At 40.7% G+C, this 26,635-nt stretch overlaps 1 protein-coding gene across 1 annotated transcript; it reads left to right on the forward strand.

The window, feature by feature from the left end:
- Window positions 1–2,125: 2,125 nt before the first annotated feature.
- gpr137c (G protein-coupled receptor 137c) lies at window positions 2,126–20,547 on the forward strand (the record flags this gene model as incomplete). The annotated part of the gene is made up of 10 exons (XM_080422431.1): window positions 2,126–2,243; window positions 2,784–2,920; window positions 3,510–3,704; window positions 14,481–14,530; window positions 15,366–15,473; window positions 15,895–16,033; window positions 17,592–17,741; window positions 18,611–18,733; window positions 19,211–19,335; window positions 20,149–20,547. 10 exons carry the CDS (start codon window positions 2,126–2,128, stop codon window positions 20,477–20,479), a joined length of 1,476 nt encoding a protein of 491 aa, XP_080278557.1. The 3' UTR covers window positions 20,480–20,547.
- Window positions 20,548–26,635: the final 6,088 nt, after the last annotated feature.

Consider the following 26,635-nt stretch of genomic DNA (forward strand, 5'->3'; position numbering starts at 1 on the left):
TGGAATTGTGGCTGAGGCTCTAATATCACTCACACAGACACACACTGTGGTTGAAAAGGTACTCACATTTTTTACATTTTTTAAAAAGTATCAATACTGCAATGCAGAAATACCCTGTTACAAGTAAAAGTCCGGAATTCATAATTTACTTGAGTAAAAGTACAAAAGTATTGGTATCAAAATGTAAAATACCAAACGTAGAAAGTGCAGAATGTCCCATTTCATAAGTTTACAAATGTATTTTTTAAAAAAAAATCACCTATTTTCAAATGGCCGAAATGTATAGACCAATTATTTGTTTACTAACATTGAGACTGGATGCACAGGTGATTCTTTCATGCAATCAATTCTCAACCTGATGTTTTGGGGTGCACCCACTAGTAAAAGTATAATATTTGCCTCTGAGATGTATGGAGTAAAAATAAAAACATTGAAAATTGGAAATACTTCAGTAAAGTAAGAATACCTCAAAACTGTACTTAAGTACAGTAGGGCAGGCCCCTACTTGTAAATGTACTTATAGTTACTTTACAGCACTGCTCACACATTACTGAGAAGTACATTATTGTAAAAAGTAGCATTGCATTAATATTTAAAACAAAGTAAAAAGGCACGTATTTTCGAATATAGCAAAAGCAAATTAAACTAGAGCCATGGTTCACATGACGCTTGTATGACAGTCTCAGGGCTAATTAAACTATAAAATAGGGCTTTAACTGGTATGATATTTTATAATGATAATCTAAATCTACAAACTAACTTGCAACAAAACAAAGTCTTCAAATAACCGCAGTGGAGTAAAAAGTAGCACTTCATAAATGTTTGAATTGTAACTGTATGTCTTTATCCTGTGCTTCACAACAAAAATATTTGAAACAGATGGCATTCATTTATTACAGCACTTGAGTAAAAAAAGTAAGTATACTTTGAGCCAAGATGGCGGCTCACTGACAGCCAGTTTCCGTATCAGTGGAGAGAATGAGGGGGGTGTGTCCAGAACTGCATCACAGCTGATCTGTGTTGCCATGTCCGCTTATTATAAGAAACTTTGGGCTTGTTTTGCTGTCAAGTTGCTTAGTTGCGGGTTGCGGTTTTTTGGGGCCTGTTTGTTTCTAAAGTGTCGTTGCTTATTTGGGCTTGTTTCCTAATGTTGTTAAACTAGTGGTTCTCAAACATTTTCATGGCAAGGACCCCCAGATTAATATGTATTTGTCCCGTGGGCCCCCATCTAAAGAATATGTGGTGCCAGGGACCGCCGTATCAGATATGTGTTGTTAAAAATGTTTTAAAAAATATTCCAAAATTCTCTAAAAATATTTTTGAAGCTTACAAACGTGAGCCTGTAGTCGTTGTGAGCTTGTAGTCAGATCGGCTACTTTCAAATAGCCGTAGCAAATGAAAATTCAGGCTGAGTGTCAGGCTACATAGGGCTACATGTCGCTTCTTTTGGGCTTGTTTTCATAGACCTTGGTTGCTTGATTCTCTCGCAGAATCTGGCAACACTGCAGCTGATCTGCTGTCTTTTTTTTTACCCAAGTTGTTTTTTTGCAGACAGAGAGAGAGAGAGAGAAGCTTTGCAGAGATTCTTCTCAGAGGGGTATATGTATATCTCTCTGTCTGTCTTTTCTGGAAGACCTTTTCTTGTCACAATGTTTTTATTATTATGCCAGCCTCTTAAACTCCATCATCTTTCCTCAAACACACACCGGTGGGATTTAAAACATCAGTGCGTGGATTTTCAACAACAACAATGCCTCCTCTCCTTTTTTTTGGAATAAACTGCTTTTTTGTTGTTGCATTTTTTTGCACGGGACCATGTTGTTTACCATCGCCTTCTTTTCCTTCCGAATCCTAATGCACGGGTGAAGAAAACAAAAACCCCACAAGCTTGGGCCTAATAAATGTAATAATTCCAGTGTTGATCCCGATCCACGCACACTAACCCCCGAGTGCAGCCGTCGCTTTTTTTGTTGTTGATCACCCAATCTTTTTTCTTTTTAAATCTTCCAGATCTTTTTTTTTTTTTGCTTGATCACTCGGATCTTTTTTTTTTTTTTTTTTTTTTTTGATCATCCAGATCTTTTTTCCCCTTTTAAAAAAAAATCTTGATCACCCAGATCTCGAGATGTTTTCGCACCAAAATGAGGTCAACCCCAGCAGCAGCAGCAGCAGCAGCAGCAGCAATACACTGGTGTTTACCTCCTCCTCAACAACAAGGGAGCCCCTGCCTGCTGCAAACACAGGTACTAGGGCTGTCACGATTACAACATTTATTTAAGTTGACGATCAATTGTCATACAAATAATTGCGATTAACGATTTAATTGTTTCTGTCGCTGAAAACTGGAGCATATGAATAAAAGTTACATTTCTGTTTGGCTTTTAGGCTTCATAATCAAAAATTGCACTGCATTGATATGATGAATAACTTGAATATACAAAGAAATTACTTGCATATTTGATTAAATAAATAATAATAATAGCGGAAATAGCTGATCTACAAGCTTGAAAAAAGAACACGTTGTAAGCTTGTAGATCTGCTATTTCCACTTTTTTTCTTTTTATTATTTCTTTTTTTCAAGGCCTATGTAAAAAATATTATTTATAATTTGTATTTTTATTTTTCCCACTTTTTATATTTGAAAATTTTTCATCGTGGAAACGATTTTGACGATTATGACTTTGATTATGATTATTATGATGATTATTAAAAATTATTATCGATAATAATTATTTATTATCGCTTTGACGATTATGTAATAACTGTGACGGGCCTAAACACAGGGTCTGCAGACAATGCACTGATCATCATCTCCCCGACCCTGGAGCTCAGCATCACCATCATCTACACAGTCCTCTACTCCTTCCTCTTCATCTTCGTCTACCTGCAGCTGTGGCTCATCCTGCACTACGGACACAAGGTAAATGATCACTTCTCCCTTAGAAAGGTGACCCCCCCCCTTTTCCCCTACTCTGTACATTATGTTTTATTTTTGTGATGATACAGGTTTTTGGTGTTATTTTTATGTTATGTTGATGAATTGAATATACATAGGACCTCAATGGAAACAAGTCCACTGGGACTTTCTTTTGGGTGTGTAAATCCTTTTTAGACCAGGGGTCTTCAACAGGGGGTCCGGGACACCAAGGGGGTCCTCAGAGTTACTATAGGGGGGCTGCCAAATCTTTGTGTGATCTGGATTTTTTTTTTACATTAACCACTTGAACCCTATTATCCCTATTCTGAAGAGAACTTAAGCCAAAAATAGCCGATCTACAACTTCACAACGCCTCGCAGAGCTTGTAGATCGGTTTGGTGTTGGTCTATTAAATCTATGAAAATACAATATTATACAGTATGTAGTGGGGGTCCCTGCTTCATCTCTCTTTCAGCTAGGGGGTCCTTGGGCTGTAAAACGTTGAAGACCCCTGTTTTTGACCAAGTGAATGACCGTATACTCGTGCTGTGTGCATTTCCGTTTAACAAAGTATTCAATCTATCAAAAAAAGCGCTTCAGCTACCAGAGCGTGTTCCTGTTCCTGTGCCTGCTGTGGGCGGCGCTGAGGACCACCCTGTTCTCCTTCTACTTCAGGAACGTGGTGCAGGCCAGCCGGCTGCAGCCGCTGGTCTACTGGCTGCTGTACTGTCTGCCCGTCTGCCTGCAGTTCTTCACCCTGTGCCTCCTCAACCTGTACTTTGCACAGGTAATTATGCATGCATAATGTGTCTTGTTGTCTGCTGTGTTTGCTTGTTTTCCTGAGATTAATTGCACAGCTTGTGTTCTGTTGATTTGTATTAGGCTATTTATTTTGGAATGATTCATGCTGTGTTTTTACTCATATTGCATGTAAAGCACTGTGAGTCCTATCTGTGAGAAGTGCTATATAAACAGAATACTTACTTATTACTTATAGTTAAATTGAAAAAGCAGTGATTCTCAACCTTTTTTAATTTCAAGGACCCCCTAGTTTGATATGCATCAGGCCCATGGACCCCCCCCCCATAACTTTGGAGAGTGTACAGATGGAACCAAATGGACCCTTACGAGGTCATTTGGTTCCATCAGTACACTCTCAGAGTTACAGAGCGATTAAGGGTCAATTCTTGAATAGTATCAATTATTTCGCTGGGGACCCCTTGGAACCCCCTCTAGGACCCCTGGGGGTCTCTGGACCCCACTTTGAGAACCACTGGGATAAAGGAACGGGCCTCTGTGAGAATCCCTGTGTAAAATAAATAAGCTGCAATCCGTATTTTCTTGTGTCCCCTTAAAATAAGTCCCTGGATTGTAGCTTTAAACTCTGAGCGCGTGCAGATGGAACCAAATGGACCGTTACTCATTACAAATGAGTAACGGTCCATTTGGTTGGGGGGCGGGGGGTTTGGACCAAGGCAATCCCCTCTTGGCCAGGAGTGCTTGTGAGCTTCAGGCAGTACAACCTGTCAACCAGTGTCCTAGCCGACACCAGGGTATACATTTCTCTATTGAAGAGTAGGGGGACCACCCCTCAACCATTGCCGCTTTAGTTTTTACACACTGAAATTATGTACCCTCAGAGTTGCAAATGGATAACGGTCTATTTGTGTGTGTGTGTGTGTGTGTGTGTGTGGTAGAGGGAGATCTGCATAATGTGTGACCTGATTTCATTAAACGGCTGACATTGCAATATTTGCCCCCATTGTTTCATTCTCCATGTTAATATACAGCAATCACAGCCCGCCGTGTTTTACTCTTTATCGATATACAACACCCTGTTCTGCACTATATAACATCTATTAGAGCAGAGGGCTCCACACAGTCTATTCTAGTCTAGTAGGCATTTGGCCTGGGTCGTATAGACACAGATGGGTAGAGATTTGAACTCGGTCCAGCCGAACTCCATCATGGTAGCAGCTGGGTTAAGGTGGCTCGCTGCCTTAATGTAGATGATAGGCTGATCCGTACAGTCTGTGGCTGATCCCTTGTGCATGTAGGGGGTGCTACAGTTAATCGAAATAAGCAATAATAAAAAATAATCTTCATTTAATTAAATAATCGATGAATTACTAAAGACTATTTTGGGGAGAAGTAGTGAAAATAGCCGATGTACAAGCCCTAATACATGTATATTGTACATTGCTCAAAGCTGCTGAAGTCCCCCCGAGCAAGGACATACGCACAAATCTGATTTACACCTACCTGCCTCAAGGACATACAGACAGACAGCTAGCTGGATGTGGTCATATAAAGCGCTGGTTCTCATAGTGGGTTCCTTCAGGGGGGTCCAGGCGGTTCCCAGCTAAAAAAAAAACAGGAACAGTTTAACCAATTAAGACCTGAGGCCGATAGTACAAAATGTCTTTTAAATCAGTAGTTCTCACACTTACAAGATTTTTCAAAAATAGCAGATGTACATGCGAGCTTGTATAACTGCTATTTTTTAATAGCGAACGCTAAAATGACACAGATGCTTGGCCGGTTTTAATGGGTTAAATAGACATCAATTGTTTTGCTGATCTACAACCGACATGACGAGTTGTGAGCTTGTAGATCGGCTGTTTTCGAAAATTGTTGGACAAATCGTATCTCATGGGGGTCCGTGCCACAAAATATTTCTGAAAAACAGGGGTCCGGGGTCGAATACATACTGTATCAACTTGGGGCTCCTTGACATGAAAATGTGATATAAATGAATGGCTGGTACTGTTGTTGTGTTGGAGTCAGCGCTTGGAGAGAAATGGGCTCCTACAACTTCATGGTTAATTTTAAACTGTAACCAGAGTGGGAAAAAGCTGGTACACATTCCTATAAAATGCTTGTCACAGTCTGTGACAAGCATTTTAGTATATGTTCTATTAGGTTGTCTGTTTATCTATAATAGGCCAGTCAGATTGTGAGAGGCCACACATCTCATTATTGCATCATCTAGTAATATAATGGTGTGTTTATCTTAATATTCTATTATGCCAGTAGCCGCTCCTGGCGTAATGGAATATTAAGATAAACAAATCATGATCTTTCTGTCTCACATACACAAACACACACTTGGTGTGTAGAGCTGTTTTTCATTTTAATGGTGTTCCCTGCTGCAGCTATGTAACCATGCTATCCACTTCTAGTTTATCACAGCTGCTAGTTCCCATCCAGGTGATGGATTATTACTCGTATTAATTACGTCAGAATGAGAGCCAAAACGATATATCGGCCATTATTTGACTTTCGGTGGATCGGTATCGGCAATTATGATGATTTTTTAACACTTTCAACCTATTTTGGGCATGTCATTATTATACAGTAGGTGAATATTTTCAGAAGTCTGCAGAAACTTTCAAAAATAGCCGATCTACAAGCTCACAACGCGTTGCAACACATTGAGCTTGTAGATCGTCAGTTTTTTTTACGTTTTTCAAATGGATTAGAATTGATTTACTTTTTGACCAAAAAAAAGTCAACACATTGGTAATCGGTGCTTTAGGACTCTCCAAAACGGGGATCGGTATCGAACCCAAACATCTGGCATCAGTCGTGTGCTCTAGTCAGAACATTGCTTGTGTGCAGCATAGCCAGTGGTGCATCATAGTGACACATTTGAAAGATTCCCAAGGTCAGGGTCCTGCAAAGATGCCATAGGCTATATACAGTATGTTTTATAGCCCAATAAATATTGTGGTTCCAGTGTGATATCGTTGCCGTCGGATGGAAACCTCGTACTTTTCAGGAAATGAAAAGAAAAACACCCCTGTTCCAATGGACCCAATGTCGTTATTAGTTAGTCACAAGCTCTTGTTAATGCTTTTCTTTATATCAATAGTTGCGAACGCAGAGGAAGGAGGCGCGCCTCCGCGCAAGTGAAGCTTACTGTGAAACCGTGCTCGGCTTGTGTGTCTGTGTGCAGTATTGTGTGTCTGTGTGCAGTATTGTGTGCAGCCGCGCCCCCATGTGACTCACGCTCTCATTGGCTGCTGACAGAAGTGCTCCTCGTGACTACAGTCAAAAATAACACATCTAAAAGCATGTACACGAGTTCATCTATTGGGATATCTAAGAATTCCATGTCATTTGTGCATATTTCAGGCCGGATGGCAAGTTGAAAACGCCTTAGTTTGAGGACAGTTTTCTTATTGTTATTTTCGAGCTGCGTTCGCTTCCCGCGTTTGCGCGTCTTACTTGTTATAAAACCCACAGACAACCCTTTTCGCTTTCACTAAAAGATCGGCTGACTTTTGTGTGACTCTGTCGTACGACGCAGTAGGGCATACATTTTTGGAAGGGGAAAAGAAAAAATAAATATATGGAAATATGGAGATACAAGATTTCTGCCAGACAGCAACAATATGTAATATCCAGAGTATCAAGTGGCTCCCCTCCCCTGTGGGTGTGTGTGTGTGTGTGTGTGTGTGTCATATAGACTGGTTGGTTTGATTAACTACGGCTCAGGATGTAAAATGGGCCACAACTGCATTGCTTGTGTTGTGTGCAGGTACAGATCTATGCATGCTCAGGCTTACCTGGCTGGGCTGAAGCCCAATTAGGACAGTAGGCCATTGTAGAAAGCGAAAACGTATACAGTAGTTCTTTTTTAGAGGGTCTTCCCAGTCACTCCCCCACCCCCATCATCAACACATTGTGTCTTGGCCTGTCACAATTATTACATAATCACCTTATCGCAATTCTATTAGAAATAATCAGTTATTTTTGCATAATCGTCAGTATCGTTTCCATTCTATGTATAAATTAATTCATGCATTTTCTATAATCTCACAACGCGATCAGCTATTTCCACAAATTATGGTAAAGTATAAAATGGTTAAATATTACCTAATATTTTGGGTTTAGTAGATTATTTATATTGATTATTAGTTTTGGTCATTGTCAGTCATCTCTTTGTATATTTAAGTTATCATTTCTGTTGTCATATCAAGTCATATCTGCTCTGTGCAATTTCTGTTTACAAAGTCTAAAAAGAAAACGGAACTGTAATTTTGATTTATATGTTCCAATGTCCAATATCATGATCGTGACAGCCCTGTGACCCCCAGGGGTTGTTGAGGAGTTATAGGTCTGTAACTTTTTGCAGTATAGACTTGGGTCTCAAAGATAATAAAACAAATCTTATAAAACTAAGGGTCCTTGAAATGAAAAAGGTTGAGTATCACTGGTCTAGCAGACCCTGGGTTGTATATCCAAATCTTTACCTTTGCTGACCTCCCATTCAAAGATGGCATGCAGTGAATGCATGTTGTTTTTGTGAATTGTGGGATAACTGCTCTAGAATGAACTCTGTGGTACTGTCCATTGTCTAGTAGTTGATAGTCAAGTAGTCTAGTCAAGAGATGGCTGCATCAGTTGTACCTATTAGGTTGAAAAGCATGAAGAAGGAAAGAATGAGTGACTTGTAATCCAGCGTAGAATTTAAATCACGGACAAAATAATACTAATGAAAAGTAAATATTGTTTGTTTATTTATTTAAATATTTAAATTGTTTATTGTATGAGATATTTTAGTTATTGAATGCTAATATTATGGAGCCAATATGCAGCAACATGTGACCTCTCATTTTAAATGACACTTTAATCCCTGTCCGATGAGTCATCAACAAGAGCCCTAGTATATTTAGATATATTTCCTGCATCCCAGTAAAGGACAAACACACAGTAAAAGTAATGTTTGTATGCTGATCAGTCACAGTTGGCTGATTTGTAAGGTCATAGTGCAAGCTAATGAGTGACCGCTGACCGCTAAGTGTTTCTGTCGAGCAGTGGTTTTCACAATTATTTTTAATCACTACAAAATAATAAATTTTCATAAATTGTGCAAATAGCAGATCTAAAAGCTCACAACGCGGCGTTGGCTTGTAGATGGCTATTTCTGGTATAAGTACCACTAAGTATAAAATGGGGCTTAAAGCTGCGCTATGTAACTTTCCTCTTCTATCCCGGATTTCAACTCTCCTGTGGAAGTGCTGACATTTTTACTGTTGAGCTAATGGAGCGTGCCTGCTTGCTCCCGGGATAAATTGAATGTTGACCTTCAGGTCAAAATCTGTGTCAAACCAGAAACGGGATCGTGTCAAAGGTCATGTCTCACCTAGACACAGGATCTAAATGTCTCAATAGAAGAGCAGGGAGACAACCACCCCAATTGTATTTATTATATTAACATACTCTACCATATAGATTGGAGAAAATTACATTTTATTCATTAAAAAAAAGTTACATAATGCCACTTTAAGCGGTTAATCAGACAAATCAATTAGATTATTAAAATAATCTATTAGAAGGCTTTCATGTCAATTTGTTGATATTTAAAAAAATTAAATAATTCCCCCCAAAAAACACGGCACACACACACGCATATGCACGTACACACACACACACACACACACACACACACACACACACACACACACACACACACACACACGTTTCAGTGACCAGTGACTCACTGGCCTTTGGAGCTTTAGATGTAGGTGGTGAATTTTACATGAGGTTATGGTGTTGGAGACTCATGCATACAGACTGACAGCTACCTTTTATGAAAAAACTTAACCCTCCTATAGCAGTGGTTCTCAAACCTTTTCATGTCGCGATGCGACGCGTTGTGAGCTTGTAGATCTGCTATTTTCAAACATTTTAGTACTTTTACTTTTGGTACTTTAAGTACATTTTGATACCAATACTTTTGTACTTTTACTCAAGTAAATTTTGAATTCCGGGCTTTTACTTGTAACAGAGTACTTCTACATTGCAGTATCGATACTTTTACTTAAGTAAAGAATTTGAGTACTTTCTCCACCACTGAACCCATGCAACCGCTGTCAGCAAAGGAAAGACACAAACGCACTCAGACATCCTGAATGGATGTGGAGGAAAATATTAGATTGCAAAACTGTCCTCCACGTTGATTAACTTAGCTGATCTGGGGTTGGGTAATGAGGCTGCTGGAGTCTTGTGATTGGTGAACAAACATCATGGGTCAGCTGACCTGTCGTCAGTCACAATGAGGAACTCTCCACATGTGAAGAGTTTGACTTAAGGGTCGGTCAGAAGCAGTGTTGCCAACTTTGCAATTTTGTTACTAGATTTAGCAACTCTTCAGACTACTCATAACAACATTCTCTCTTCCCTTTTTTCAGCCCTTTTTTACAGCACTGAGCGCCAAATTTAGCTGCTTTTTAAACTTCATTTGGCACTTTTAACAACTTCTGAAGTGTAAAAAAAAAAAAGAAATGCTAACATGCACACATTCTCCCTGTAATTGACAAAACACATGACGTGCATTGTGCATTTGAGGTCTGCAGTAGTGAGTGAAGGTAAAAAAAAAAGAACATCTCATTATTAAAATTACGCCACGCAAGTCAGGAACGATGCGTTTGTGCAATATTCCTGACATGTCAAAGTCTGAGACTTATCTCACATTTTTGATACACCACCACTAATATTTCAAAGGGGTACCTACCTACGTGACGCAAAGCTCGGCCAATCAGTGAAGCCGACGATTCGGGTTAGCCAATCAGTGTCACATTGTGACACGTGAGCTTGTAGATGACATTTCTTACCTATAATGACATGCCAAAATAGGGTGCCATAGACATGCCATAATTTCTGATACCGATGTCGTCACACAAGTGTAATGATAGCCGACATATCGGCCAAACCAATATGTGTTGGACTCTACTCCGGACCTCTGTGTTATTTGACTTTCATGGTCACATAATGTTGGTAAAGGAAAGGGCTAGACTAGAGTGATTTGAGCCAGGCCAAGTGCAAGTTGCTAACTACCCAGGCTATTAATCTCAAAGAAAAGAAAAGAAAACAATTGATAGTGATACTACTGTAATGTAATCGTGCATTTTGGACATTTCTAATACTGCAGTGGGCTCACTGGGCTGCAGTTTTCTCATCAGATAGATAGTAGAGTGTAGCTGACAGATTCCTAACAAAGTGTTCAGGTACAGAATCCCTGACATTCAGCCGAACAAACCTCTGGCATTAGCACCCCATTTAACCGCTTGAGGTAAACGGCGGTCTAGTACTGTCCAAAATCAGGATTGCCTTTGGACCCAAACATCTTGCATGGCTCGGGCTCTAATCCAGTGACTCCACCGCCTGACAACGATCCACTTCAGTTTGCAATGGGGAAGAAGCAGTGAATTGACAACAAGGGGCCACACCATACAATATGACAATACATATGTGTGTCTCAAAAGCATGGGAGGGTAAAGGCTAAAAAGGTTAGATGCAAAGAGACAAATTCCAAGGACAGCTGTGCCTAATGGGGTGAATGAGCGGCTTAAATTGCCTAAATTCCTAGATTCCACTGGGCAAGGTGCCGTGGTGTCAGGGATCTCTTAGCTTGGGACCCTGATACCAAATCACTGAATAGCATGTCTGTTGTAGAGAGAGTCACACACAGCCTATAAACCCGAGTCTGAATGAGATGTTATTCTGTTGAGTTTACTTCTGGTTTCTTTTCCCTTCTCCCGGGGCCGTTGAATGGGTTCCAACCAGTGTTATGTTTGCTAAGAGGTTGTTTTTGTGCGCTCACAGATACTCATCATCTGGTGGCCAAAAGCCTCTGCATTAGTGCTGAACTTACATGGTAACATTGTTATTGTTGGTACTGCAGAGGTGGAAAGTAACTAAGTACATTTACTTAAGTACTGTACTTAAGTAAAATGTGGAGGTATTTGTACTTTACTTGAGCATTTCCAATTTCCAATACTTTTACTTCTACTCCACTACATCTCAGGGGCAAATATTGTACTTTTACTCCACTACAATTATTTGAAAACTTTAGTTACTAGTTACTTTTCAGAAATAAATTATTATATTATGAAACATACATTAACCACTTTAGCCCTATTTTACACATAAGCTATTTGAAAATAGCCAATCTACAAGCTCACAACACGCCGCATCGCGACGCGTTGTGAGCTTGTAGATCTGCTATTTTCAAACATTTTAGTACTTTTACTTTTGGTACTTTAAATACATTTTTATACCAATACTTTTGTACTTTTACTCAAGTAAATTTAGAATTCCAGACTTTTACTTGTAACCGAGTACTTCTACATTGCAGTATTGATACTTTTACTTAAGTAAAACATTTGAGTACTTTTTCCACCACTGCACGCTGTACCGTCAAACACAGGGGTCGTGGAAATCCTTCATACGTCTTGAGCGTGTCTGTGTGCTTTTTTCATGAGTCAGATACAAGCCGTGTCATGTGATTTAGTTCCCCTTAAGTTTCTCTCTCTCTCCCTCTCTCTCTCTCTCTCACCGCCATTTTATAAAGCGTCTTTTCTTTTGTAATAAAAAAATGCAACCACATTCCAAAAGATATTCCATATTAAACAGTATCATCTTTGATGTTTTGTCACGGGCCGTGCAGTATATGGGTGGGGTAGAGTGCATTACTAAATAAGGTTTTCACTAATCCTCAATTCATAACCAATTACATTTTGACAACCTTCCCACTGGGTATGTTGTATATCAGGCTGCTTTCTGAATTCTCCTTTGTGTTCTCTCTGTTCAGTAAGGCACAAAGACACTATTTCCAAATACCTGTAACCTACACTGTGTGTGTGTGTGTATTGTATGTATTTGTGTGTTTCATCATGTGAGGCATGTGTACATGCTTGCACACACACACACACACACACACACACACACACACACACACACACACACACACACACACACACACACACACACACACACACACACACACACACACACACAGTAATTTGTATTACTATACTTGTGAGGACATCAACATTTTAGGATGGCATTGAAAATAGCTGAACATACAAGTTCAAAACACTACAGTTGTAGACTAGCTATTTTTTTAATCTAATCCCAACCCTAACTCCAACTTTTTTTTATAACAATGTGATTACCAGGAAAATGGTCCTCACAATGTCTACTTCTCAAATCCTACTATACTTGTGAGGACTTTGTCCTCACAAGTATAGTAATACACACACACACACACACACACACACACACACACACACACACACACACACACACACACACACACACACACACACACACACACACTAACATGCGGTGTGGTGTTGACTGATGGCTTCATATCTAGGTTGCTAGTCAGTCACTGCTATTTGCACTAGACGGGCAGTGTGTTGAAGTTGAATATTTACACTGAGCAAGTTAAATATCCATTTACTCATTCATACTCATATAATTCATTCATTAATGAATGTTAAACCCTTTCATCTGACAGCAATGACATGTCCTTTCTGTCCGTCTGTTTGGACTAATCAAGTTTAGCCTAATGTCACTTAGAAGCAAATTGTCGCTGTTGGGTGGAAACCTTGTGTCCAAAACCATTACTTTTCAGCAAATAGGAAAAATAGCCTGTGTTCCAATGAATCTAATGTAGTTATGATTTAGTCACAAGCTCTTCTTAATACTTTTCATTGGTTCAATATTCACCCACAGACACACTTCCACTTCTTTCACTTTATACTTTCACGTTTGTAAATCTTTTTGCAGAAATAGCCGATCTCCAAGTTTTGTGAGATTGGAGAACGGCTGTTACTGCTACTTTTGTGTAACACTCTTTTATAACGAAGTAGGGCAGCATTAATTTACCCCAAAAATATGGAGATATAAGGACGGCAACAAAATTGTAGTTATAGGAGGTGAGTTGAATTGAGTGAATTCTGGGATGTTTTGGGGTAGTTCCACAACCCTCAGTGTCGATAGATCCCTCCCGGGTGTCATCACCAATACTTGTTGTGGTGCGAACTGCGAATACCATGGACTTGGGCAACTGTTCATGTTCTCCACACATTCCATATTATGTGTCATTGTCAACACAACAGTGTGTAGATGGATGCAACACACATGATGTGGTATAGTTTCAACACGTGTGTGTGTGGGGGGGTGGGCTACAGTATCTACTTCACAGGCATTGGTTTGATTTAGTCCTCAGACACACACATACGCGCACACACACAAAACAAAAGCCATAGCCAAGTCATAAGATTTTGTCAACAAAACATCATTTGAAACCGTGTGTGTGTGTGGGGGGGGGGGGGTCTGTCTGTCTATCTGTCTGTGATTTGAATGTATTGTATACACAGGAATTTGTCACAGGCTCTGTTAAGTTCACACTCTCCTCCCAAGTGGAACCAATGAATAAGTGTTTATTTGCCTTGCCGGCAGCATTTGCTGAACAAAGCCCTTGGTTAGATTGCGAACAGCTCAGAGACCAATCATGAAGTGTTCACCAAATAACTACTTTATATTTCCTGTTTTCTTTCTGAATTTAGGAAATACATTATTGTTCTAAATGTGATTTAATTTCCTCTGTCTGTCTCTTTGTCTCTGTCTGTCTGTCTGTCTGTCTGTCTGTCTGTCTGTCTGTCTGTCTGTCTGTCTGTCTGTCTGTCTATGTGTCTCTCTGTCTGTGTCTCTCTCTCTCTGTCTGTGTGTCTCTGTCTCTCTATCTCCCTGTCTGTCTGTCCAGGTAATGTTTAAGGCCAAAGCCAAGTACTCTCCAGAACTCACCAAGTACAAGTAAGTCTGTGTTTCGGTTTCGTGCTAATCAGTCGTTCTTGCAGTTTTTTACCAAAGAATAAAGATAACTTATTGGCAAACCGCATCATCTAACATTTCTTCACCAGGCGGTTATCACGTTTTTGGCAAATAGTTTCTATTCATCTACTTTGGCAACCATACATTTTTTTTTAAAATTATTATAACCTAAATTAATCGCTACCCTCAGCTGAACTGGCTGGCTTGCGGCGGTACCATTGGTTTCAATGAGCAGAAACCAAGTGAACAATTTTTTTTTTTTTTTTTTTTTTTTATTATTATGATTTTCACTGTTATAATGCATTATAGTGTAATTATCTATTCTAGTCACTATAAGTGGTCATTCGGTACTTTAACTAAAGTAAGGACATTCCTGAAGGTGTAGACAGAAACTTTTTGTGGTGTTCTTGCTAATGACTACTTATAGTGACTTATATAATCACACTATAATGCATTATAACAATCATTATAATGCATTGTAAAATGATGTATTACAACTATGATCATTTTAATACACTGTGATCCTGGCCAAAGAGTCAGATCATATTATGATAGTATTATGATACTTAAGTCATTATAAAAGGCTTTATAATGAGTTATGAGTGCATTATGAGTCCATATGAGTGCTTACAACTGTAATTATACAATGTTATAAGCCGATTACAATGCATTTATACATGACCTTATAATGCATTATGAAATGCTTTTATAATGTGTGTTGTGATAATTCTTATATATTTACTGCTATTCCATGGTGCTATGAACAGAATTCCCAAACCCTTTTTCTCTCTGTCTCTCTCTCTCTCTCTCTCATCAGGATCCCCCTGCGTTTGGCCTTTCTGTGTCTCAGTATATTTTTCCTGGTGGTGAATTTAACCTGTGCACTGCTCGTGCAAGGAGCGCTGGAGCGCTTTGAACCACCAAGGTAGAGGAGCAGCTCACATAAATCATCCATTATTGTACACTACAGTACATACTGATTATTTTCTTTGTTTGTCTGTGAACCACTTTATACTTAGCGGTAAATATAGACAAAAATGAAAACAATTTAAATAATTTCTGAAGATTTTTCTAAAATAGCCCGAACTGTAAGCTCAGTCTCGCGGGGACACGAGAGCTTGTTGATCGGCTATTTTCTAAAAATTGTTCTGTGGTTAAGTGGATAAACTACCAATATTCCACTAATTTCATCCAGTTCAAATTTACTTACTCTTCTAAATGTCTGTTTGCCTTTGTCAATCTTGTTTATCAGTATAGTAACTCTCTCTCTCTCTCTCTCTCTCTCTCTCTCTCTCTCTCTCTCTCTCTCTGTCTCTGTCTCTGTCTCTCTCTCGGTGTCACTGTAGTGATGCAGGTATCAGACATGCAGTGTTGGCCAGGGTGCTGGTCAATGATGGTCTGTTTGTGCTGTGTGCCATCTCTCTTGCCGTCTGCCTCTTTAAGATTGCCAAGATGTCCTCTGCCAATGTTTACCTCGAGTCCAAGGTAACGATAATAATAATAATTATAATGACGCACCCTCTCTGCCCTACTGTGAATTTAACCACTTGTCTTGAACCCTAGCATCCCTATTCTAGGGGGAACATTCACTACTTTTGCCGAAGAGACTTGGTGTAGAGGAGGGTGAAAGGGGTAACTAGTATGGGTGACCCCGGTCAACAAAGTGTAAGCTTTAAGTGGTTAAGGTGAAGTAGGCCCAATGAGATCACAGCCTCACAAAAACATTTTGAATTATCACAGGCCGACACATTTCATTTCTCCTTTGTGTAAATCGTGACTGTCGTGTGTGTCTCTCTGTCTGTCTGTCTGTGTGTGTCTCTCTCTGTCTGTGTGTCTCTGTCTCTATCTTTTCCATTATTGAGAAGTGAATGTAATTTTGTATCATTATGATTTTGTTGTCTTATAATCCCATAAGGGCTGGGCCTTTATAGAAAAGTTTGAATAGAAAGTTTATATTCACAGTTCCAAGATATGAAGCTTTACCACCACAAAAGGCAATTCAGTGGACACAGCCAAACCCAATCATTTAACTCTGTGGCCAGACTTGCATACATGAGAGGCGCAAATTTGTCTGTGTGACATTAACACATGATTTACGATGCTAATTGCACAATGTACGAATGGGACATTATTCTAGTCACATTCTTGCATGTGAGAAAAACAAAGTTTAAAACCAATTATATCATTTAGCTGACCGGGGTCTATACATGGTCCAGGGGTCTATACATGGTCGCCTCCTTTTCCCCTCTACAACAAATTCATACAGCAAGCCGTACAAAATGGACCCTTGTGAGTCCATTTGGCTCCCTTTGTATACTCTCATAGTATTAGGGGCCGCGTCCACACAAATCGTTTTTTGAGCTGACAGCGCCTGTCTGCCGCGTAATTCTATGGGAAAGACGTGCTGGTGCGCTCCTCTTCCCAGCGTCCGAACACAGCGCTTCAGCACTCCCGACACCCGGTGAAACTTGGCGCAGCGCCCTGGGCGCTTTGCGCTGGAAACTGTTCAACTTTTGGAGATGAGCGCTGCTCTTTTGATCCTCCTGGCTGTGTCTGACAACCCGGTAATTTATGACCCAAAGTTCGTTGAATCGTTGCCACAACCATGAGAAGCTCATGTTTACATTGTTTCAGCTAAGCTCGTGCTGATAACGTCGATCTGGACATTCGAGCACAGCAATGGTTGATCGGTTTGAGCGTTGCGGGTTTTAATAAACGCTGCATGCGAGCGGTATGGATAGGATATCCAAAGCGCTCCCTCCGATTATAAAACGCCTTGTGTGGACACAGCCCCTTACAGCACTGTTTCCCAAACAGTGGGTCTGGAATAAATGTAAAAAAACATTTAAGAAGTAGGGTAAATAGCAGATCTACAAGCTTGTGACGCAGTGCGAAGCGACGCATTGTGAACTTGTAGATCCGCTATTTTCACTACTTTGGGTCCTGAGTAAACGGGACCCAAATGTATCTTTTGGATCTTGAGCTAAAACTGTGTGTGTGTGTGTGTGTGTGTGTGTGTGTGTGTGTGTGTGTGTGTGTGTAGGGTACATCTGTATGTCAGGCCACTGCTATAGGAGCTATGGTGGTCCTGTTGTACACGTCCAGAGCCTGTTATAACCTGGTTGTGGTGGCACTGTCGCCACAAGACCAGCCCAGTCCATTCAACTACGGCTGGTACAACGTCTCTGATCAGGTACGCGGTTCCTCTGTGTGGGGGTGCTGTTTTCCTTTAGCTAGTGTGTATGTGTGAGAGTGAGTGCGTGCGTGCGTGCGTGCGTGCGTGCGTGCGTGCGTGCGCGCGCTTGCATGCATGCATGTGTATACAATCCATCTTAGGGGATTTGGTAAGGCAATGCTCAGTGGGGCAAAGGGCTTTGTTTGTCTATAAATAACTGTGTGTGTGTGTGTGTGTGTGTGTGTGTGTGCGTGTGCGTGCGCATGTGTGTCCTACATCAGGGTTCAACCTGTGAGACAACCCAGTCAAAACATTTGTGTGTGTGTAATCCCAACAATGAATTACAGATTATAGATCTGTTGCTTGCTATACAAGCTGTCCCTCAGGCTGTGTGCTGTGTTCCTTTAAGGATACCACCACTGTTGTTGGGAGAGAAAAGAGAAAGATTACATTTCAGAATTGCATGTATGGTTGTGCCTCTTAAAGCAAAATTACCCTTGGTTGAGGATTGGCTTGTGCAGTTACCTTGCCATGCCATTGATGTAACTCCAAATATTAGTGAGATATTTTCAATAGTTGCTTCATTGATTATAAATTCAAAAATGTCTAATTTGATTGGCATCGCACAGTGCAACGGGTAGAAAGTCAATTTCTTTTATTCACTGTCTCACACAAAAAAAGCATTGCAATTCATTTTTAGGTAACACTTGCTACACTATGCCCATGTCTATAATGCATTATAAACATACTTAGGCATTGTAATTTGCTTATAACACTGTATAGTTATACAATCATAATGCTTTATAACAATAATCACAACACATTGCAGAGCATTTAAAATGACTTATGTCAAGTATTATAATACTTAATAATTGTATTTGTTCCAGGCTGACGTGCAGGAAGTGAGTGCTGAGGCTTACATCGTGTTTGGAATCATCCTGTTCTTTTGGGAGCTTCTACCGACTAGTTTAGTGGTGATCTTCTTCAGAGTTCAGAAACCCAACCAACTGGTAAATACTTCATTCTATTCTATTCTACTCCACCACAAACATATAAAAGTATTGGAGATGAGATCCATTATAACTGATTGTTGTGCATTGTGAGTCATGAAATATGGTAAATTTCCAATTCAATAACTAAAACTAGAATTGGAAAAACTAACTAAAGGTAATAATAATAAGAGAAAATGTCCCTAGTTTGAGTCTTTGTCAAAAATAGTCAAATACAATACGTTGTGGGCTTGTAGATCAGCTATGTTTGCTACTTTTCTGACCTTTTTGAATTTTGCCCCTGACTAATTCATATTACAGTAAAAAAATATACTATTATAATAATACTAAAACTAATTAATAAAAACTGAAATTGAAATCAATTCGAATGAAAAATCTAAAACTATAATAACCGTGGTTCTGTCTGTCTGTCTGTCTGTCTGTCTGTCTGTCTGTCTGTCTGTCTGTCTGTTTGTCTGTCTATTGTTGTCCTTGTAGACCTCAGGGGGAATGATCAACAGTCACAGTTTCAGCTCCAGGGCTTATTTCTTTGACAACCCCCGCCGTTATGACAGTGATGATGACTTATCCAGGAGTATCACCAGCAGAGCAGATAGATCTAGGTGAGCATGCACACACACACACACACACACACACACACACACACACACACACACACACACACACACACACACACACACACACACACACACACACACACACACACACACAGAGTTACAGATTAGATTACATGCACACAGATCATCCATACATTACACACACATACTCTCTCAGTAACACTTAAAATAACATGACACATACACACACAAACATACAGTTCATGCATGCATCTCTGCTTGTTTGCACGACAGGAAAGACATTGAACATGTGTCTCACTTCCTCTACATGGAGGTGTTTGTACACACACACACACACACACACACACACACACACACACACACACACACACACACACACACACACACACACACTTATTGCCACTTCTGTATTTCTGTCAAATTGCATTTCTCTGGTAACCACATCAACCCTGGTGCGCCTATTTTGTGCATGTCATAGGGGAACTCCTTGCTTGTAGATCATCTATTTTCAAAATAAACTTGCAATTGTGAAAATAGGGCTTAAAAACCACTTAAACCCTATAGATAGTAAGCTGGACCTGAGTTGACTCTGTACTTGGACCGCTTTTGCCCATCTACACCAAATCTCACAACGCGTGTGATGCGTTTGAGCTTGCAGATCTGCTATTTTTGGCTAATGTTTCCCCCAGAATATGCATGCTGGGGTTCAATGGGTTAAGTGATTAATGAAGAGTTTGATTGATTGATTGATTGAGTTTTTCACCCTCCCCCTTCTGTGTACCTCTGTCCTTCCCTGCCCTTGTACACCCTCCCCCATCCGCCCCCGTCTCCCCTCAGCTTCCTCTCCTCCGCCCCCCAGCTGCTTCCCTCCAGCTGGTACGGCTCCATCCAGCGCGCCGGGAGCTTAACGGGGGGGAGCGTGGTGCCCGCCCATCCACCCGCCTCCTCCTCGTCCTCCACGGCCCCCCTGCTCTTCGCCTACGGGAACATCCAGAACGGCCACCACCACCACCACCATCACATCCACCATCACAACTACTATTCCACGCCGCAGGGCAACAACCTCCACCATCATCAGCATCAGCACCAGCACCAGGCCAATTGCTACTCCACGCCTCCGAACTACCACTGCGGATCACAGAACTACCTATGCACGCCGCAGAATTAGAGGGTCAGGGGTGTTTTTTTTTTTGCCAGACACCGGCAGTCTGGGGTCCACCGTCGAGGTGGTAACATGAGGGACCGCAACAGTTAACCATCGTAATCGCCGCCATCACCATAATTAGCGTTTGACATTGTTTGCCGTCGTGGCTTTTAACAGCAGCGTTGACTCCAAACGTTGGGGGGCAGGGACTCCCAAATTGTTCTGGAGAAACGCAGGGATGTAGTGGCTGAAAAGGCTAGCGGTAGTTTTGAATTTCATAAATGTGAGGCGGAAATCACCAGAAGGTTCTAACTATGCTTCCTGGGGTTGCATTATCGCATCAAAAGCCAGGACGCTAAGTTCCTTTCCGTTGATTTGTGCACAGTGCAGCCGAAACCAAATAGGCTGGGACACAGAAGAATGAGTTCCACGATTAAATGACCACGGGATGGAGGCTGTGACATCACATAACAGCCTAAGAATACATGACTCCTGTCTTTGCGTACATTATCCCCATATACCTTGTAAGTTCCTCTGATGGAGACTTCTGCTGGCCGGCATTCCTCCTAAGCTCCTGACGGCTTCTGAGGGATAACGACCAACTGAAAATGGTTTGTGTCTCAAATAAAAGCATGAACGACGTCATACAGCAGGACAAATACGGATGCTGCTGAACATTACAATGGCTGAAATCTTTCTACATACGGCACTGCCTGGTCTAGAGTGCGCCTTGTTTGAGAATATAATATAATTGTTATATTTACCATCCCTGCCTGGCTGCCTCCCATTCCATATGAATTTGGGTTCAACCAAATGGGCAGCCCCTGCCTTCTGGATCTGCACATACAGGACAATGGAGAAAGCATGGCTGCCGCTTAAAAGCTCCAGTGGTCAAAACTGTCAATGTGCAAGCTCAAGAGTCTAGAGACCAAAAGAGGAATGTTTTTAAATGACAACGAACGACACACACGTTTTGAAAGAGTGTGGTTCCCTAATGTGAGACAGAATATAATCGGTTGTTTTGTTGAAATGGGAGAAGGAAAAACAGTGACTGGTCTATAAGGATGGATAACAGTTCTTTACATGGATGTGTGTGGGACACATTTAGAACTGAGGGACTTGGGGCACTGGACTGATGCTTGACTGCCGCTTATTTTCCAGTTCCATTAGCAACTGTCTGCTAACATTTGGCTAGTGAGGATCCTGGACTGAAACACGATAACTAGAACATTGTTGGCTGGCACCGTGAAAGTCACAAATAAACATTCAGTGTGTGATGGTAAACATTACATCATACTAATGCCTGATTTATACTTGGTTGCACATTGTGTCGCGCATTGAAAATAATATCTACAATCTCGCGCCGCAACGTTCTAAGATTGTAGATCGGCTATTTTCGCTGCACGACACCTGTGTTTATGCCACCAACAACAAAAAGAATTTCTGTTGTCAAGAGTTGGGTAGAATTATGTAGTGAAGCAATCAACATGTTTTCCCTTGTTCTCTTGCTAACTGTTGGCTTCCCTGACAGAAATTACACCCACAGAATTGTCAGTTAGAAGTCCATTGGTACCACTGTCCCACTTCCTACATAATCACCATAGGTTCTTTTGCCAGGCATATCCAGTTGAAAGACGTAACAGGCCTGTGTTTGTAGTAAGAAAACACATATGACCAGCCACTAATTATAATTATTTTTTAATTTAATTTAATACCTATATAGATTCTCAAAGAGCTTGACTATCAAATGAAAAAGGGGGGGAAACACATTTGAAAGTGAGTTTTTACATGGCTTCAGCAATATTACTTTTAATCACCAATATCTTTTGTTTAGATTGCACCCTATCATGTATCATGATGGATGAAATTCTTCAGAATGGTTTAAACTTTAAGGTATGTATGGAGTTTACTGTACATGGAGTAAAGTGTTCACTGAGAAATGGTACTTGGCCAGGAGATGGCGCTAAAACACATTTGGACCACGTAACACTGAAAATATATATTGAGATCCACACACTAGCTAATCCTCTCTGAATGGGAGGCCATATTTTGCACTTAAAAGAACCTTTAAGCTTCACCTTCTGAAACGGCTCCTGGGCTTGAATGTAGAACTTAATCTAACTACGTGGTACGCATATGTGTGGGGGTGTGTGTGTGTGTGTGTGTGTGTGCACGCACACGCGGTGTCATCCTCTCTAAATGTCTGTATTCCATAGATTATTTGTGTAATTAGAGAGGAAATGTACAATGTACCATCATATCACTTGATATTTGCTAATTGTTTGACTCTTTAAGGAAAGGGTTTTTGGACGGACGGACGGACGGACGGACGGATGGATGGATGGATGGATAGATAGAAGTGGTTGGATTTTCATGGATGGATGGATGGATGTACAGAACCTTCTACTTTTGTGTCTCCATGTAAGGCAACGTACAATATTCCTGGTACTGTGTGTGTGTGTGTGTGTGTGTGTGTGTGTGTGTGTGTGTGTGTGTGTGTGTGTGTGTGTGTGTGTGTGTGTGTGTGTGTGTGTGTGTGTGTGTGTGTGTGTGTGTGTGTGAGAGAGAATGTTAAATATCTTTCTTTTTTCATCACTGGAATTTTCAACTCAATGTTATTTCATTCCATGCAAAGGGCCATATCTTTTGATGTATTAGAAATGTGTATGTTTATTTGACTCTGTCTTTGATAGATTCCTATGTGATTCTCACCGACTTACCGACCAACTTCTACTTTGGTGGCACATCCATAGCTTTTGGCACAATAACGTTAATGTATTGAAACCTGTGTATCTGATAAAAGTTAACGTTTTCCAGGAATGAGGCAGAGAAGGATTGTTTTCTCCGTGACACCAGTGTACATTTATAGTTACACTAACAGTGGGTTTCTAAAGGTCATGCACCCGACTTCACACACAAAAATGAAGCTACCGGCTTTCAGTTTGGAAAACTTAAAGTGCACAACCTGCGGTGAGGTCCACTTTGTTTTGTTAGGTTTGCTGGGAGTTGAGAACCACCATTGGGTTTGTCCTTCTTACACTTAGCTATTCCACCCATCTGCTTTCATTTTACATAGGTTACATCTGATGGTTATACTTCTATTACTTGTACCAGCTAAGACTTTAGCTATTTTAACTTGTATATTTAACTCAATATATTAACTTCATCCAAGAATTCGCTCAAAGTGTGTGAAAAAAATTATGAGAAATAAGGTACATAGTGCTTCTTGTTTCAGTGTGATATCAGTAGATTTCATCTGTCAGGACAAATAGTATTTGCAGTGCATGCAGAGTGAGAGTTCAGTGTTATTTGTTTCTGGGTTTATTTTCATTTCTGTAAAAGATATTGGCTATCTCTGCTTCATGATGGATATTGATCATTGTTTTACAGACTTTTTATTTTATCGTTTAATCTGTGGCCATATTGAATGTACTCTATTGTGCTGTAGATCACTAATGATGTATGCAAGCCAAGCACTACCATGTTTAAATAAAGGCCTACTGCACTGTTTTTAAGAAAACGACAAACTGAAATGTGTTGACTTGCTTTCTGATTTGTTCGAAGTTTACGCCCCTCAGACGAAAGATGCAGTGGATTGGAACTCTGTCTCCATGATTGACGTGTTTCAGTACACTTAAAGACTTGGAACCCCAACGCTCCCTATTATAGGTCGGAACATTCATCAGAAATGGCCACGCCGCGTTGTGAGCTTGTAGATCTGCTATTTCTGGCGAAGATATTTGGTGTAGAAGGAAACGAGCAGTAGTACAGTTGCAACTCGGGTCCGTTTCACTAAGAATAGAAGGTTTAGGTTATAAGGTTCAGCTGATTAGCATGCTTTCCACAAATGAACTGGCATACTTAAAGGACCACTTCACCCATTTTCACCCATTATATCTTCATATAATTCGTCCTCACTAATGCTCATTATAACATGTTACAATTTCCGTCGACTCACTCTGTGTCTCAGAGGAGGGCTGTGGACAGTTAAGAAACCTGCCTACCATTGACATCATCGGTAGGCAGGTTTGGTCATCTCAAACAAGATTTCAACTTTTCTTTTTCTTTTTCTCTATGCAAGAGTAATGGATTCTATTTCAGCATGCCAACTTTCCAGGAAGAGAGAGGCTGTAGTTTCTATTAGCTTGGAATCCCCACCAATGATGTCACAGTTTGGCAGGTTTCTGAACTGTCCATTGGCCACCAATGAGACGCAGAGTGAGTAGATGGAAATTGTGCCATCTTACGATTAGCATTATTGAGGGCCAACTATGAAGATGGGTGAAGTGCTCCTTTAACCACATTTACCCTGGCATCGCTATTTTGGGCACATTTTCAACAACAACAAAACAATACTGACCATGATACAAACATGATACTGTTGTGTCAGTAGCATGGTAGTAGTAGTAGTAGTAATTTTATTTATTATAAAAATATACAATGAAAAATGTACAATAATGATAAATACTGGAGGTAATTTGGGCCGGTGCCACTCAAGGATTGGCCATTTCAGATGAGAGACAAGCCGGTGGGGCAATTAAAAAAGTGGAGAAAAAAAAAACGTAAAAAAAAAACACCTGGTTCGGCCTGGAATGGAGCGGCCGTTTGGGGAATTGTCCCAAATTTCACAGTACCATACTCCTCATAGAGGTCATCCATGTTGATGTCTTTCAAATTGCAGGCCTGGACACTGCTGTCCCACCATTTGACTGAACTCTTCAAAGGGAACATCACTTGACAGATCCAATTTGGAGATTTTGCTGTGAAGGCTGCTGTCATCAAAGTCATACCTATCTCTCAAGTACTTCCTAGCCCTCTTATAGAATGTAGTGAAGTCAGCATCACACTTCCTGGTCTGGTCTGGAGTCAGTTGACGCAGCTTGGTGTTTACAGCAAATCCAAAGAAGTGGTCATCATCCTCCTCGCCGCACAGCCCGATCTGCAATAATCACCTATTTAAACCTTCCAGGTCAGATACAGCTTTTAACTTATGGAGCAAGTAAGTTTAATTTACCTCAGTCTCATCTGTTCCGTTACTTTCAGGCCCGCGACTACGCTCGTACCCACTTTATACATTTTCCTCAGTCCCCAACAGGCTCAGTGGTTAACAAGATACTCTCTCTTCCCAAGGCACAAGGCGGGATCTCGATCCTATATGATCTTATATCATCACTGAAAGTGTTCTCGCTTGCAGGGGTTAGAGGTAAATGGGAAGCGGAGCTTGAGCTCGACTTGGCAGATGAACAGTGGGAAGAGGCAGTCTTTAGGGTCAATAATACATCCTCATGTCCTCGCCTAAATCTAATTCAGTTCAAGATCCTGCACAAGGTTCATTTTACAAATGACAGACTTAGCAACCTTTTCCCAGGGATGAGTGACACCTGTGACAGGTGTGGCTTGTCACCTGCCAACCATACCCATATGTTCTTCTCCTGTCCCAAGATGGCTGAGTTCTGGTCGCTAGGCAAAGCCCTAAATATCAACCTAGATCCATGCCCCTTGGTAGCCATCTTTGGGGTGCCCCTCACACCTGCTGGTTTCTCCAGGAATGAATTAGACGTTGCAGCCTTTGCCTCACTCATAGCCTGTAGACGTATCCTCCTGCACTGGAAAAGCCCAAGCCCACCATCCCCTGACTTAATGTCATTTCTATCATCGGAAAAGGTAAAGTACTCTCTAAGAGGCTCAATTGTCCCTTTTTATGATAGATGGCAACCGCTTATCACATTCATAAACACCCTCACATCCCTTGACCCAGACTGATCGTAAAGAAATACTCCTTCTCTGAGGTGAGCACCTCAGATACTCCGCCCTATTGTATCTTGGTTATTTTCTAATCTACTTTATTTTTGTCTGTTTTCGATTCTGTTTTGTTGTTTGTTTTTGGTTTTAGTTTTTTGTTGTTCTTGGTCAATTTCAGTCTTGTCTGTGTCTCGTCAAAAAAATATATCATGGTGATATGTTAATATTGATAACCAACCTTCGTTTCTCTGTACCACCTGTTTCACCAATAAAATAAATTTGGTCAATGGCTGGCAGAAGTGATAACCATCTGGTGACAACAATCACAACATGCCGCAAAAGATTATTCTAACTTGGTTAAAAGCTGATCGGTGATGGCTGCTGATGTTTCATCACTATCACGATAGAAGTTCAGAAGGGCATTCTTCTGCACACCTT

This window comes from Gymnoscopelus braueri, assembly GCF_963280865.1.
Source record: "Gymnoscopelus braueri genome assembly, chromosome: 24".
Classification (NCBI taxonomy): domain Eukaryota; kingdom Metazoa; phylum Chordata; class Actinopteri; order Myctophiformes; family Myctophidae; genus Gymnoscopelus; species Gymnoscopelus braueri.